This window comes from Hippocampus comes, unplaced genomic scaffold (assembly GCF_001891065.2).
Source record: "Hippocampus comes isolate QL1 unplaced genomic scaffold, H_comes_QL1_v1.1 scaffold108, whole genome shotgun sequence".
Lineage (NCBI taxonomy): Eukaryota > Metazoa > Chordata > Actinopteri > Syngnathiformes > Syngnathidae > Hippocampus > Hippocampus comes.
This window is the reverse complement of record NW_017805071.1, coordinates 140,099-153,013: the sequence shown is the minus strand read 5'-3', so window position 1 is coordinate 153,013 and position 12,915 is coordinate 140,099. Positions and strand designations below refer to the sequence as shown.

At 41.1% G+C, this 12,915-nt stretch overlaps 2 protein-coding genes across 5 annotated transcripts in view; one reads left to right on the top strand and one right to left on the bottom strand.

Annotated features, from left to right (window-relative positions):
• Positions 1–1,184: 1,184 nt before the first annotated feature.
• On the bottom strand, positions 1,185–6,478 carry LOC109512690 (probable protein S-acyltransferase 23). The gene is made up of 11 exons (XM_019864607.1): positions 6,155–6,478; positions 5,250–5,385; positions 5,065–5,175; positions 4,850–4,982; positions 4,217–4,395; positions 3,698–3,771; positions 3,428–3,590; positions 3,241–3,323; positions 2,871–3,061; positions 2,153–2,688; positions 1,185–1,454 (listed from the first exon to the last, which is right to left on the bottom strand). Exons 1-10 carry the CDS (start codon positions 6,273–6,275, stop codon positions 2,206–2,208), a joined length of 1,674 nt encoding a protein of 557 aa, XP_019720166.1. The 5' UTR covers positions 6,276–6,478; the 3' UTR covers positions 1,185–1,454; positions 2,153–2,205.
• wdfy4 (WDFY family member 4) overlaps positions 5,335–12,915 on the top strand; it is a 41,768-nt gene continuing 34,187 nt past the window's right edge. For 2 of the 4 annotated variants that reach the window (XM_019864601.1, XM_019864598.1), the window contains exons 1-7: positions 8,055–8,296; positions 9,126–9,383; positions 10,478–10,589; positions 11,364–11,473; positions 11,699–11,818; positions 11,904–12,093; positions 12,581–12,770. In XM_019864601.1, coding sequence (XP_019720160.1) covers positions 8,276–8,296; positions 9,126–9,383; positions 10,478–10,589; positions 11,364–11,473; positions 11,699–11,818; positions 11,904–12,093; positions 12,581–12,770 — 1,001 coding nt within the window. In that variant the 5' untranslated portion in view covers positions 8,055–8,275. The other 2 variants (XM_019864600.1, XM_019864599.1) reach the window with 2 other exon arrangements.

Here is a 12,915-nt window from a genome sequence, read left to right as displayed (position 1 = left end):
GAAACAGTTCTCATGAGTATTTGATATGTAGAAATAAGCTTTGCTCTGATTGGTAGTGTGTTCTATCTCTGTGTTGATGCATGGGTATTGGAAAAGTTACCACCAGGGACCGGTGTCAACTCAAAAATGTTTCCTAGTCCAAACCACGACTCAACACTGCATTCTGATTCATATTGCGTTTGTGAATTATGAATTGAGCAGCAAAATCCACACGTGTTTACCCATGTAAAGGCGGCCATTTTGCCACTAATAGGCTCAGTCACATGACCAAACCCAGAAAACAGGTGAGTAATGATTGGCGTTTACCTAAGCCCATAGGCACTGTGATGTCATTTTTAGTCGACAGCAAGTGGTAAAATGGCTCCTCGTCGAGATGGCAATGAATGGGTAAACTTTGTTGCTTAATTCATACAGTATTTGACAAATGCATATTAACCAGAATCCTGCGTTTGGACTAGTGGGGGCGCAGAGAACATATTATTATCAATAATTTTTTTTATTTGACTTGCCCTTTGCGTCGATTACATTGCAGTTTAGGAGAATTCTTTCAAACAATGCATGTTGAAATCTATACATGTGGTACCTCTGAGTCAAACCAGGTAATATGATAAATTCTGCAACCATGGTACCAGATGAGGACCATGCAGAACCACTACGATGAATAATGCAGATAAATTCATTCGGCTTCCATTAATAGTTTGTAATTTATTAATTCATAGGTCTTGCTATGAGGTTGTGTGATGTGTGTTGATATAAATATGCTATCCAACCTCTTTCAGCTCGAATTACAACACTTTTTGGGCAACAATCGTTCTGGAAATGTAGTGGAAGACAAAAAAAAAAAAAAAAAAAGTGAAAGATTTACCCTGAGATAAGAGTCCCAACTATGATATCTGATTCACACAACACACTCTCACATTGAGGAAAAAAAAACATTTTGAAGTACTCCAAGCACACATGCAAACATTGTGACTTAATAGTTTTGACAAATTCATTAAAATCTAATTCTTGCAAACGGTAATTCTTGCAGGCTTACATTCTTATCCATCATCCACAGGTGCAGCTCATCAGTGCAGGAGAAAAATGAATTACAGTGACAATGCTACTTATGTGGTAAAATTGTAAAATGTATGGTACTGGGGATTACGTTAAAGTATGTAAAAAGAACCTCAAGCACAGACAGCTGAAAGGAGGTCAGAGTGGAAATGAAAATCAGTGCAGCTACTTTTTAGCATTACAAAAAGCTAATCATAGATCTGCTGGGATTTGCATGTATGCTCTGCATTTACAAACACATATCAGAGCTGCCAACTGTTACGAATTGTTCATATTTTGTTACGAAAATTACTGAATGCTTAACACAGATTTTTGTGGATATTTTCAAAACTCCTGAGATACATAATTGCATAATTGGTTGAAAACGAGCAAAAGGGAGTTAATAGATAATTGGCCCTTCATGGTTGAAGCCAGAGTGCAGCCATCTTACGTTGTCACCATTACTGACAACCTGGTATTATTTCACTGAAAATGCTGTTATCAATTCGTCCTTTACGCCTGGATTTGTTCTTTTAGAGCCTCGAAAAGAACACATTTTACCGTTTGCATCGACTAATCAGAGTATATTATCTCAGTATGATGAATGGTGAATTGCTTTCATTTCATTGTTGATAGTTCTGACATTGTGATGCAGATGAATCTTGGCGATACACCATCTAAGAAAACATTTAATGTTTCATTATTACCGATAAAATGTGCATGTAGCGCTTCTCCCAGACCGCACCCTGTGATGTTTTCACTGCAGAGACGCCACAGAGAAATCAATGTATTCAATTTTGGGAGCTTAGCGAGTGGCAACGTAAGATGGCCACCGGTGGCCTCACTTCTCGCGAGGGTGAGTAAGCAGCATTGTTAGTTTATTCAGATATTCATCAATATCCCCTGCCCACACGTATACTCTAACATGTTTAGTTTTGATGACGCATAGGTCAGATACATGTGACCTGTCCATTCAGACTGAGGTTGCCCTGCAAAAAATCTCGGACCACATATGAAACTGACCCAGGTCGGATTTGAAAAAAATCGACTGAGCCATTCCGACTGTCATAAAAATTATCACAATTCACATTTGCCTGCTGTCTGATTGGAGCCGAATGGAATATTTACTCAGTTCAGGCGATCAGTAAAAACATACAAGGTGTGCCAGTTTTAAATGTCAATCATGACTCTGTCATCTTTTGTCGGTCTGCAGCCCAGCCGTCTCCGTCCCTCAAGCAAAAACATCAGCACCGCCGCACAGCGCTGTCCAAGTGACCTGTGCCGCCTGACGTCGTCACAGTGTCTGAAATAAGTAGTTGTTGCTATGGCGATGGCGTGAAACTGCTCTGTCAGCAGCCACACCTCCCACAAGAGTGTTAGGGCGTTCATAACCACCATCGCTGTGACCCAGAACTCACCACCCAGGAACGTGAGCCACGATGACAAGTTGCTGGCAGACATCTTGTTGTACAGGTAACTTGTTGCCGTGGCAACAAACAACAAGTGCCATATCACCATGGAGAGGATGAAGAAGAGGAAGAGGCGGTGGTTCGCCTGTCCGATGCACCGGTTTAGGAAAAGGCAATGGTGGTCGTAGTCTTGAACGCACACATCACAGAGCTTGCAGTGCTTCGTGTAGTCGGGCTGGAACAACTGTGGGTGAAAAAAGACCCAGGAGGTGAGAAACCTAACCGTGCAGAATAATCGATGTTTTATGAAGACGCAGCATTTGTTTTCGTCCCTTCTAAAAAAAAAAAAAAAAAAAAAAGAGATCAAGCTGTTTATTGATCAAGAGATTCATGTCACTGTGACCCGTGTCCAGTATCACGTCTTACCTCACAGTAGGGGCAGAACCTACGAGCGCTTTGATTCTTCTCTGCTAGGTCAGCGATGCAGGAGAAGCGAGGATCTGCATCTGCTCTGTCCAGTGTCCCGGGGTCCTGAGTCAGAACCTTACAGAACAAACTGAGGACAATGCAGAAGTGGACCGTTGACACCTGGACCAGGGCACCGCTCAGGTGCACACATTTCATTTGGTTAAGGATAAGATTTTAGGTATGTACTTAACAAGCTATGACTGTTGCATAAGTCGCAAATAATTGTACAAAACGAAAGCCAAACATCCCGGTGGTCGGACAATTCAGAATATCTTTCTCAAGTGCAACCAGTTCATCCAAAATATGCAAAATTGCTGTGGAAGGATATTAGGTGTTATTTTCCCATAAAAGCAAAACAGGGAATGGAGCAAGGCGGCTATGAGGCTTCCCAGATAAATGGGGTTGGGCAACCTGGAAGGAAGATAGCTGCTATCTGAACAAAGACATACAACAACGCCATAAAATGTGTCGGAAACATCTCACATACTTGAAACATGCCACAACGTTTGTCAAACCTTTGATATATGGCCATACGGTGGTATTGAGTGAAGATGCTTCTGGCCAGCCAAGGGAAGAGTAAGCCACAAAGGAGACCACCATAAGCTCCCAACATGGATGCGACCACAAGAATAGTGGCTCCACTCAGGCTTGGAAAAAACAGTGTCCAGTAGTACAAAACTGACAGTCACGGACATAAACAAAACACACACAAATTAAAGTATGCACATGTCTTTATAATTGTGTCCGTTGTGCAAAACCTGATTCAACCACAACAGATTACCCACCAAGAGATTCTTTGGGCTTGTGGTGGATTGGCACATTCATGTACTGGCTCAGTAGTTTGGTGAGTTGTTGATGCCTGCAAAATAAAAGAACAGTAAATAAATGTATGCATTGAACCCTTGCCTATTCGTGGTTTGCTATTCACAAAACTCAATTTATTTTTATTAGAAAAAAAACCCCACACAACAATTTGCAATGTGGTTTGCTATTCACAAAACTCAATTTATTTTTATCAGAAAAAAAACCCCCCACACAACTATTTGCAATTTTTTGTGCTATTTGTTTGTTGCTATGACAAACTGGGATCCTACAAGATGGTACCAAAGCCCTGGCTAAATAGAAAAGAAGTAATTGGTGTCAAGGAACTGTGTTAAAATGATGAATCTCGCCTGAGATACAAGCTTTGCATGTCGGGGAAGAGGTTGAGCCTGGGTTGTTCGTGCAAGTTTTTGTATAAGTGCACTTCCGGTTCATTCATCAATCCATCCATTTTTAACACCGAGATTTTACTTCATATTCACCGAAATGTTTTCCCCCGTTTGCTGAGGTCCAGTGGTGTGAGGCCGCTGAGGTTTTTCTCATGAAGGATCCCGCACCCAGCCTTTTGCAGCAAGGTCCAGCACACCTCCACGCATCCTTGCTCGGCTGCTACATGAAGTGACGTCGCCCCCTTTTGGTCAACAACATCCACTGCACAACGCTGAAACACAGACACACAACAAAGCAAATGGCCCATAGTACAATTTGGAGTCCAACAAAAATAAATGCGAGACATGAGCACATCTCTTGGGTGTTCAACAAATGTCACGGTAAAACTATACACTCAAGACATACGTTGTCCAAACATGCCTGTCCTATGAGATTAACACCCATGATCTCGCCACTGTGAAGGGCACGTACAAACCATTATCCCAAATTTTTCTGGGTGAGTACACTCAGGATCGTTTTGTTTTTTTTTCTTCTTTCAATCTTTTAACAAACGTTGTATGAGCTGATGTTGTATGTAAGTAAATATTGTATGTAAGGGTTTTAGATTGTGAATGTATAGATAATTTTAGTATGGCTAATTAAACCACTGGATGCAGAAGAAAGTCTTTTGTATGTAAGACTAATACTGTCTGTAATGATTACTCATTATGGTCTGCATGTATTACCTGGTCTCTGAGGAGGTATTGGACCATATCTGTGTTGCCCGTAGATGCCGCCATGTGAAGTGGGGTCACCCGGTGTATGTCTGTGTCTGTGAAACGGAACATTTCTGTCTCCCACAAATAGTGCACTGCAACACTGGGAAAGGTAACTCATGGTCAATGCATACCGGAACTATTAAAATGTGACCATTTTGACTTTTGTTTTTTACTTCACCCACATGCTGCCGCCTGTCACGGCATGATGAAGAGAGGATTTTCCTTGATGATCCAAGACACGCAGGTCAGCTCCATGCTTGATCATTTTATGAATGATGTCAATGTTTCCTTGCCTGTCAGGAATCATCCATGATGAGATCACCAGTTTCTCAAAAGAAAATAACTAAAGATCAGAGACCTGGAGTACCTGCACGCAAAATGAAAAGCTGATTGTCCTGCATTGCAGGTCAGGTTGGGGTCTGCACCGTTGCTGAGGAAAAGGTCAACCAGGGAACAGTTACCATGAAGGGCAGCGTAGTGCAGTGGAGTGAAACCACCCCAGCCTGGATGAAGGTAAAAAGCAAACAGATTTGATAATTGTATATAAGTTATCATACTGATGCTTTATGGATGGATATTTAATTTCTTTACATATCTTGAATGAAAAACCATGCTTAAACGTTTGACCGGTAGTGTGTATTACATTGGTTTTAATGTACTTAATAAACTAAAGGTGAATAATATCAAAGTAGCGCCCCATCCTTTCATTTGTATGTGGCCTTACAAATATATGTGGAAAAGTCCGGACACCCCTTGTCGAGATTCACATTATCTCAGAGGACAGTGGTGTGTGATGGCACATTAATGAATTCATGAATACCAACAAGAGCTCTTCTGTAAGGACTTGGGCTTAGGAACTGTAGGGTGACAGAACGAGTCCTGTGGTGGGCAAAGGGAGAAAGAGAATATTGGATGTGTGAGCGCCGCTAGTCTGTTTCCTGACTACTGTAGAGATGGCCTTGAGCAAAACACCGAATCCAGCTCAAGTAATGTACCAGTGTTTGGGCGTCCCTTAGCTTCTCTGACATTTCTCGTTCTTCATTACTACATGTGGTGTACAAGAGAGTAGGCATATTATTATAATTACTGTTAAACAAAATAGACCATTTAAAATTGTTTTCATTGATAATTAAAGATCGGAAATGTTTATTTGACCGTTTTATTACGGTAAATTCTGATTACAAAAATAACTTTCACAAAAATACACCCACACATTGACGGTAAAAAACAAACAAACAAAAAAACCCAAATGAAGTTGATTTTTGTGCTTACCTTTGTGTATGAGAACTGAGCGGTCATTTTCAATTATGACTTTGCACTGCTCAAGGTTTCCTGTCTGTACAAAGTCAAAAATGCCTTCGTTACTCAGGGAACATGAATGCATCGGCTGCATCCTTGTGAATTCACATGTGCAGATCTAACTTCTTATTCTATTTTTCCAGAAGAAGTTACATTAAATTAGCATCTTCGACAAATTGCGACTTCATAATTTTCATGCAAAATGAAATTACGGGAAAAAAAACAATTTGCGACGACCAAACGCCCGTTGAACCGAATGTTGCCTGACACTGACGGACCACGCCCCAGGCACCTCATTGGTTGAAGCCTCCCACATGACTAGAGATGTAGGAAATGAAACGCAGAAAAGGGACACGAAACTAAATGTTTTACATACGTACTTTCGTTTGTTAGTTCATAGAGGAATATATATGTCTCATATAATTAGATACCATATGTATGTTGTTTTTAGTCATTTAATTATTTCGGCCCAAGTTTGTGCTCCAGTAGGTGGCGGTAATGCTCCATACAACAGCAAGCCGCCCTTTATTTCATCCAAAAGAAAAAGAAGCAGGCGAGCCACACAACAGGCTATTTAATGAGTAAGTTCCTGCCGTACATCAGCGGGCTATGGTGTTAGTCTCTTTGTTGTTGGCTCAAAGAGAAAACTACTGTAATTTAATTTAATTGTATTAATTCCTCAAAATTAAAAAAATATATACTCTGGATCTCCTTCTTAATAAATGTGCATGTGATAAATATTTGTTTTGTATGTTTTGAATTTAACTCGTCATCTCATCTCAAATTAACACCCAACGACATTTAACGACCAACGATTTAAAAGAGTTCTTGTCCAAGCTCCAAACATTTTTTTGTGTTTGTACCTCTTTTCTCGGCTGAGAGCGGTAGCGGTAATAGTATTTCCCCACTAGATGACACTGTTTGTTAGTTTTGGTAGTCGTCAGAGGGAGCACATAACTCCTACTCTGGCATCCCTTGACTGGCTCCCGATACATACATTTTAGAGTTCTTTTTAAGATCCTATTACTGTATTTGTTTTTAAAGCCTTAAATGGCCTCCCCTCACCTTACCTCTCTGAGCTCCTCCGCCCCTACGCAACTGCCTGAGGTTTTAGGTCTGCACTATAAGAGGCACCGAGAACTAAGCGCAGGCCCAGAGGATGTCTTCGTTATTAATGTATTGTTTTATTGTTTGTTGTTACATTTTTTACATATGGTCCGTATACACATCTGAACTTTTTTCATTTTTACTCCATCTATAAATGACTCATCCCATCTGTTCGTTATAAAAATCACAAAGGTTGGCCATCCCGATTCTAATGCCTATGCTAAAGTATCAATGGTAGATTTTTTTTCTTGTAATTCTATCCATCTCTTTTCTCTGCTGTTTATCCCCACAAGGGTTGCAGGTGAGCTGGAGGCTTACCATACTGACTTTGGACGAGAAGCGATGTATACCCTGGGCTGGTTGCCAGCCACTCGCAGGGCACAAATAGACAAACAACCATTCACAATCACACCTGAGGACAATTTAGAGTCTTCAACTAACCTAAGAAGTATATTTTTGGAATATGGGAGGAAGCCGGAGTACCAGGAGAAAACCCATGCAAGCATGGGGAGAACATGCAAACTTCTCACAGTAATCCCCCTTCCAAATTATTTTTAATTGAAAGCCATGCTTGCTGACTCATGGGTTGCTGTCCTAGTATGTCATATCATGGCAGCCATATCTGACAGTTCTATAAAAAGCTCAAGCGACTACTGAGCTTTGGTAGGAGGGCCTCATCCAATTGGCCCAACAATACTTTTTCACTTCTGCTTCTCTTGGGTAGTCAGGAGGCACATGACCTGATCCAGCCGATGTGAGTTATTCCGCATGTTCAGAGTTCATTCTACTTGTTGCAGATTAGTGAGGGCGGGCGGTTTTATAGGAGGGTTTACACAGCACAGCACAGCACAGTGCAGTAATCGTCATGTTTTAGCAGGTCTCTGCTCGCCTTTGCTATTGACATGGAAACGTGGACTGAGTAGGAACTCAGCTGGACTCCCACAAGGTACTTTCACAGAAACCCGTTAAGAGCGTGGAACGTCACACATGGCTCTTACACAAACAAAGGTAAGAACTTGTGTATTCTGTTGGGTATGTTTCAATGAAATGCTGAGAAGAAAGTGTGCATGCATTCTCCACTCACGCGTACACTGAAACAGAAGCTTCTCACATGAGTGATGTTAAATAACCAGCGTATTCGTGAGGAATGTGAGCTGTCTTTATGTACAGTCCACCACTTCCTTCTTTGAAAATCACATGCCTGTTAATAGAAAACGCTCATCTGGCTGGTGCTGTATAATCAAACCTTTCGAGTTGCTTCTCAATTTTTGCCATAAATCTCAATCCAAGAACTTCCTTCAATTTATTTGAAAGCTCACAGCAACAATTGCCAAATTGATGTGTACTTTAAATAAACATTAGATTTCATTGTTCCAGGCAACAGAGGCCTCACTCACGGGGCGCACAAGGTTTGTTTATTGTAACTGAAAATACATTTGCAAACTGAGTTCAGAACATCCTGAAAGATGACAATGTAAAAATGAGTGCATCTCTGTTAGTAATGTTTATCTCAATTTTCAGTAAGACCACCATTTTTAGAGGATTTTGGGGTTTTATAATCAATGTTGATATTTTTGGTTGTTTTGTGTTTCCGGTTATTGTGAATGGAATTCAGCCAGTCACAAATTTTATGCAGATCTGGGTGAATGACCCGTTTAGATGGCACATGACTGCTAGTGCTCTTCTGCGTGAGGACTTTTTTTGCAGCACTTTTTTTTTTTTTTTATTGGGAAATGATGCGTGTCAAGTGAATTTGATTAAGTGAAGAGAATTTTTCAAAATGAGATGATGGGAGAGGCTGTGGATTTCTGAATGTTGTCTTTGTGTCCCCCTACAGGATGCCGGCATAAAAATGGAGAGGGTCAATAAAGAAACAGGCGAGCTGAGTGCTTCAGGGGAGTTATCAGTCTCTGTGGAGTTGGATGTGAAGAAAGCGGTAGTCCCCTGTCTGGACCCTCTGCCCTCTGACTTGCTACGTGAACAACTGCACCAACTTCAGATTTACCAATGCTTAAGTTTGGACCACGAAGGTGACCCGGCCCCCTTGGAAGAGAGGCATGAGCATCTAGTCAGAGTCCTGCCTCTCTACATACAGGTATTAACCAGACTTACCAGCACATATTCTCTTTCCCTCACCTGTCAGCCAAGTGCTTGTCAATATGCAAAGTGCGTGAAGGAATTATTACTGTATAGAAACATTTCAAGTCTTAGTGGTGTTAAGAAGCATTGTTTCAAAGGTTAAAGTAACAAGAGAGGATTATCGAATCAATCCAGATAACCAAAGGTGACAGTCAGATGTTTGGCCTTTAGCCGATCCCATCACTCAGCCCTTAAACAACATGTTTGGTTTCCGTGTATTTATCTTTACCGTTTGCTCTATTGTCACACGGAATTCAAGTGTGTAGAGATGTATACAGTGGAACATTCGCGGTCAACCAAAATTTACTGAAAAGATTATGAGTTCAAACCATCATGTGATGATGTTGGTTAAAAAAAAAGTGTGATGATTCGGCTTTATTGCAACCAAGGAAAGTATCTGGCTGCTCAGTACAACATGACCAAACGATCCAGCCATCCATTTCCGTACCAATAATCCACAGTTGGGTCACCTGGGTGGTGGGGTGCTCTCAGTACTGAATGCCAGCCAATTGCAGGGGAGTGATTCATCCCTGTGTACACTTTAGAGTGTGACTTCAACACCTAAACTCCTGTGAGGACGAGGATCTAACCCTCATCCACTGTGTCACCATGACCAAAGTAGTTCACTCAAATCATATCGGCCGACCTCCACGATAATAATTCTTACTGTGCAACGAGACTTGTTTGAGCCTTTCCTTAGAATCATTCGGTGTTAGTTTGCATGTGGGTGTGCCTTATTTAAGCCTCATGACCAACATTCAGGGATTTACATGACCCCAACCTTGGTGAAGTACGATATCCTCTTACGGAAGTGAAAGTGAACACAGTGCCAGCTGGTTACTTATAATGTAACACCTCTGAACAAAGCACCATTGTTTGGTTGCATCTTGTTAAGTGAGGGCAGTGAAAACTTCCATCTAATTTATTACCCATTCCCTGCGACCCTTGTGAGGATAAGCGGATCAGAAAATGGATTGATGGATGGATAATTATCTGTTGTGTGAGTGCGTGTCCTCAATGTTATAATAGGCTCTCTTCTCTTGATGGTAGGTATGTGAAGAAGGTGGAGGGCTTGAGGGGTTGGACTTAAAGGGACTTGCAGTGCTCACCTCTGACGCCTTCATCCTGAACATCCACAACAGGCTTGCAGAAAGGCCTGCAGGTAAATCCCTCTCACATCCCCCCCTACCCCCTCCCACACATGGCCCATCATAATTAAGTGGTGATTTGGGGACTTTCTACCTCACGCTTTACTTCTGCTTTTTTATCTGTGCAGTCGTTCCTATCCACCAAGCGTTATGGCCTTTTACTATTAAATTTCACCCATGCTCCTCAGAGTGGAACATCATTGCACATACTTGCTATATTGTTACATTATGTATAGGCAAAAATGATAAAAAGTGGGCCTAATGTTAACAACATTCTTATTTCCTGCATGGTGGACAGAAGAAGGCCAAGAAGATTTGGGCTGATAATACTACATGTAAATCTAGAGTTTCATATACTGTCGTATTGGGTGCATCACAAGTCCTCACTATATCATTATACATCACTGTCAATAATATTATACCATTATACAAACGGTTGCTTCCATTTTCAGCCCACCATGTGCCCAAACACTTTTGTCCACGTCCTGCAGGTTCTTGTTCGATTGTCAATGTGACCACTGTCTCTGTTTCAGTGTCCCCCCCCACAGCCCCCATTGCTTTTGGAATGAATGCTGTTTTGAATGACTGCTTAACAATGCGCCGTTATATTCGTCTTGCTCACACAACAATAGGTGCTACTGTGCTGCTGTTTTTTGAACATTCCAGTTATTAATATTATTATTATTATTATTATTATTGTTATTATTGTAATTTTATTTGATGTTTTCCACTAAAATAATATGCTTGCATGCTATTCATCTGGCGCATTGAATTGTTTGTGTTCCCAGAGAATGCTCGTGAGGAAGTTGTGCGATTCTTTCAGATGGAACACGAGCACACAAGCTGTCCAGGATGGCTGCTGCTAAAATCTCTGTTGCTATTAACTGCTGACAGCTCAGTGAGTTTTTTTTGAGTTAGCTCTTTTGCCCTCAACATCTAATACAGTGTTCCTCACTGTACTAGATGAAAAAATGTCCATTATGTGTACATATATGATCTTCATTGTAGCATCACAGGTCTTCACTCGAATCAAATCCATTACAATATTTTATCAGTTAACTTGACCAGTGCATTAATTCACTTCAAAAGTTTCCATTTCTTAACACGACATTTGTGTTTGTAGGTTTCATCTCTCAATCCAGGACTTCCTGCCGTTCTTGTGAAATGTTTGTACTTGCTCGTGTGCATCCCACCCAAGGATGACTTAGGCATGAAAGAGAGCTTTCAGGAGCCTCTAACACAGGTGAACATGACGTCACAAACACCCTTCCTGACATGAGTGTGCGTGTGTGACTTCATAACGTGCCTCAAACCCATCTTTTTTTTAGGTTCTCCTCCAACTATGTAGGCAGCCAGTCAATGTGGAGCGGCTGGTAGAGACCCAGGAGCTGCAATGCCTTATCATAGGGCTTACATCACTTTGGGACCAGACCAGCATCTCGTGGAGGCATCAGGCCTCGCGCGTTCTTAAAGTGGTTTCTGCTGTAGCCACAAGCAACACTGTTCCGAACCTCCTTGGTGAGCCAAAAATGTAACTTACTGTCTGCTTCCATTTGGATGGAAACTGATTAAATACTGTACATCCTAAGACAGGCGTCACGAAAAGTGTATTCATTTATTTAAATGGCAAAAAAAAAAGAAGTATTTATTCCCATTAATTTATTGTTAAAGTGATCAGTTCTCCAAAAACACATAACCGCATTTCAGATTCGGGATTTATTGCAAGAAACATGCACTTGAGGTCTCATCTGGCATCAATAGGGCACTGAATTATACTGACACTTTTTTCTTTCCAAAACTGAGCAGAATTTTATTCCTCATTCATATTTATGTCATTTAAATCAAGTATTCTATCCAATATGGCATTTCAGTGAAGACATTTGCTATCTCTCAGGTGAAGTGCTATATTTTTTTGATGTCGTAGTTTTGCTGATAAGTAACCTTGAATTTTAAATGAACATTTTACACATGAGATTCACAATGTCTTTTTCTCCTTCTTCTTTAGGGAAGAACTGCATACGCATATGCATCCAGAATCTGTCGCGCATCAACTCCGAGGTGGCTGGCCCGCTATTAGCTGAGGTGGCAGTGGCCGTGTTCAGCTTCATTCGAGACACATATCCTCTCAATCCGGCTCTCTTCATCGAGTTTGACTCCCACAATGGCTACAAGGCGCTTGAAAACATTCTTAAACGGTGAGATCACGATCATGTATTTCAGCCCATGTTTGGCTTATTTTAGCCGAGATCAATTCCACATTACTTTCAAGGTGTAAAATAAGACAATCTCACACGTTTGTATTATGATTTGCCCTTATAGTTCTTCTTTTCGCATTTTTTT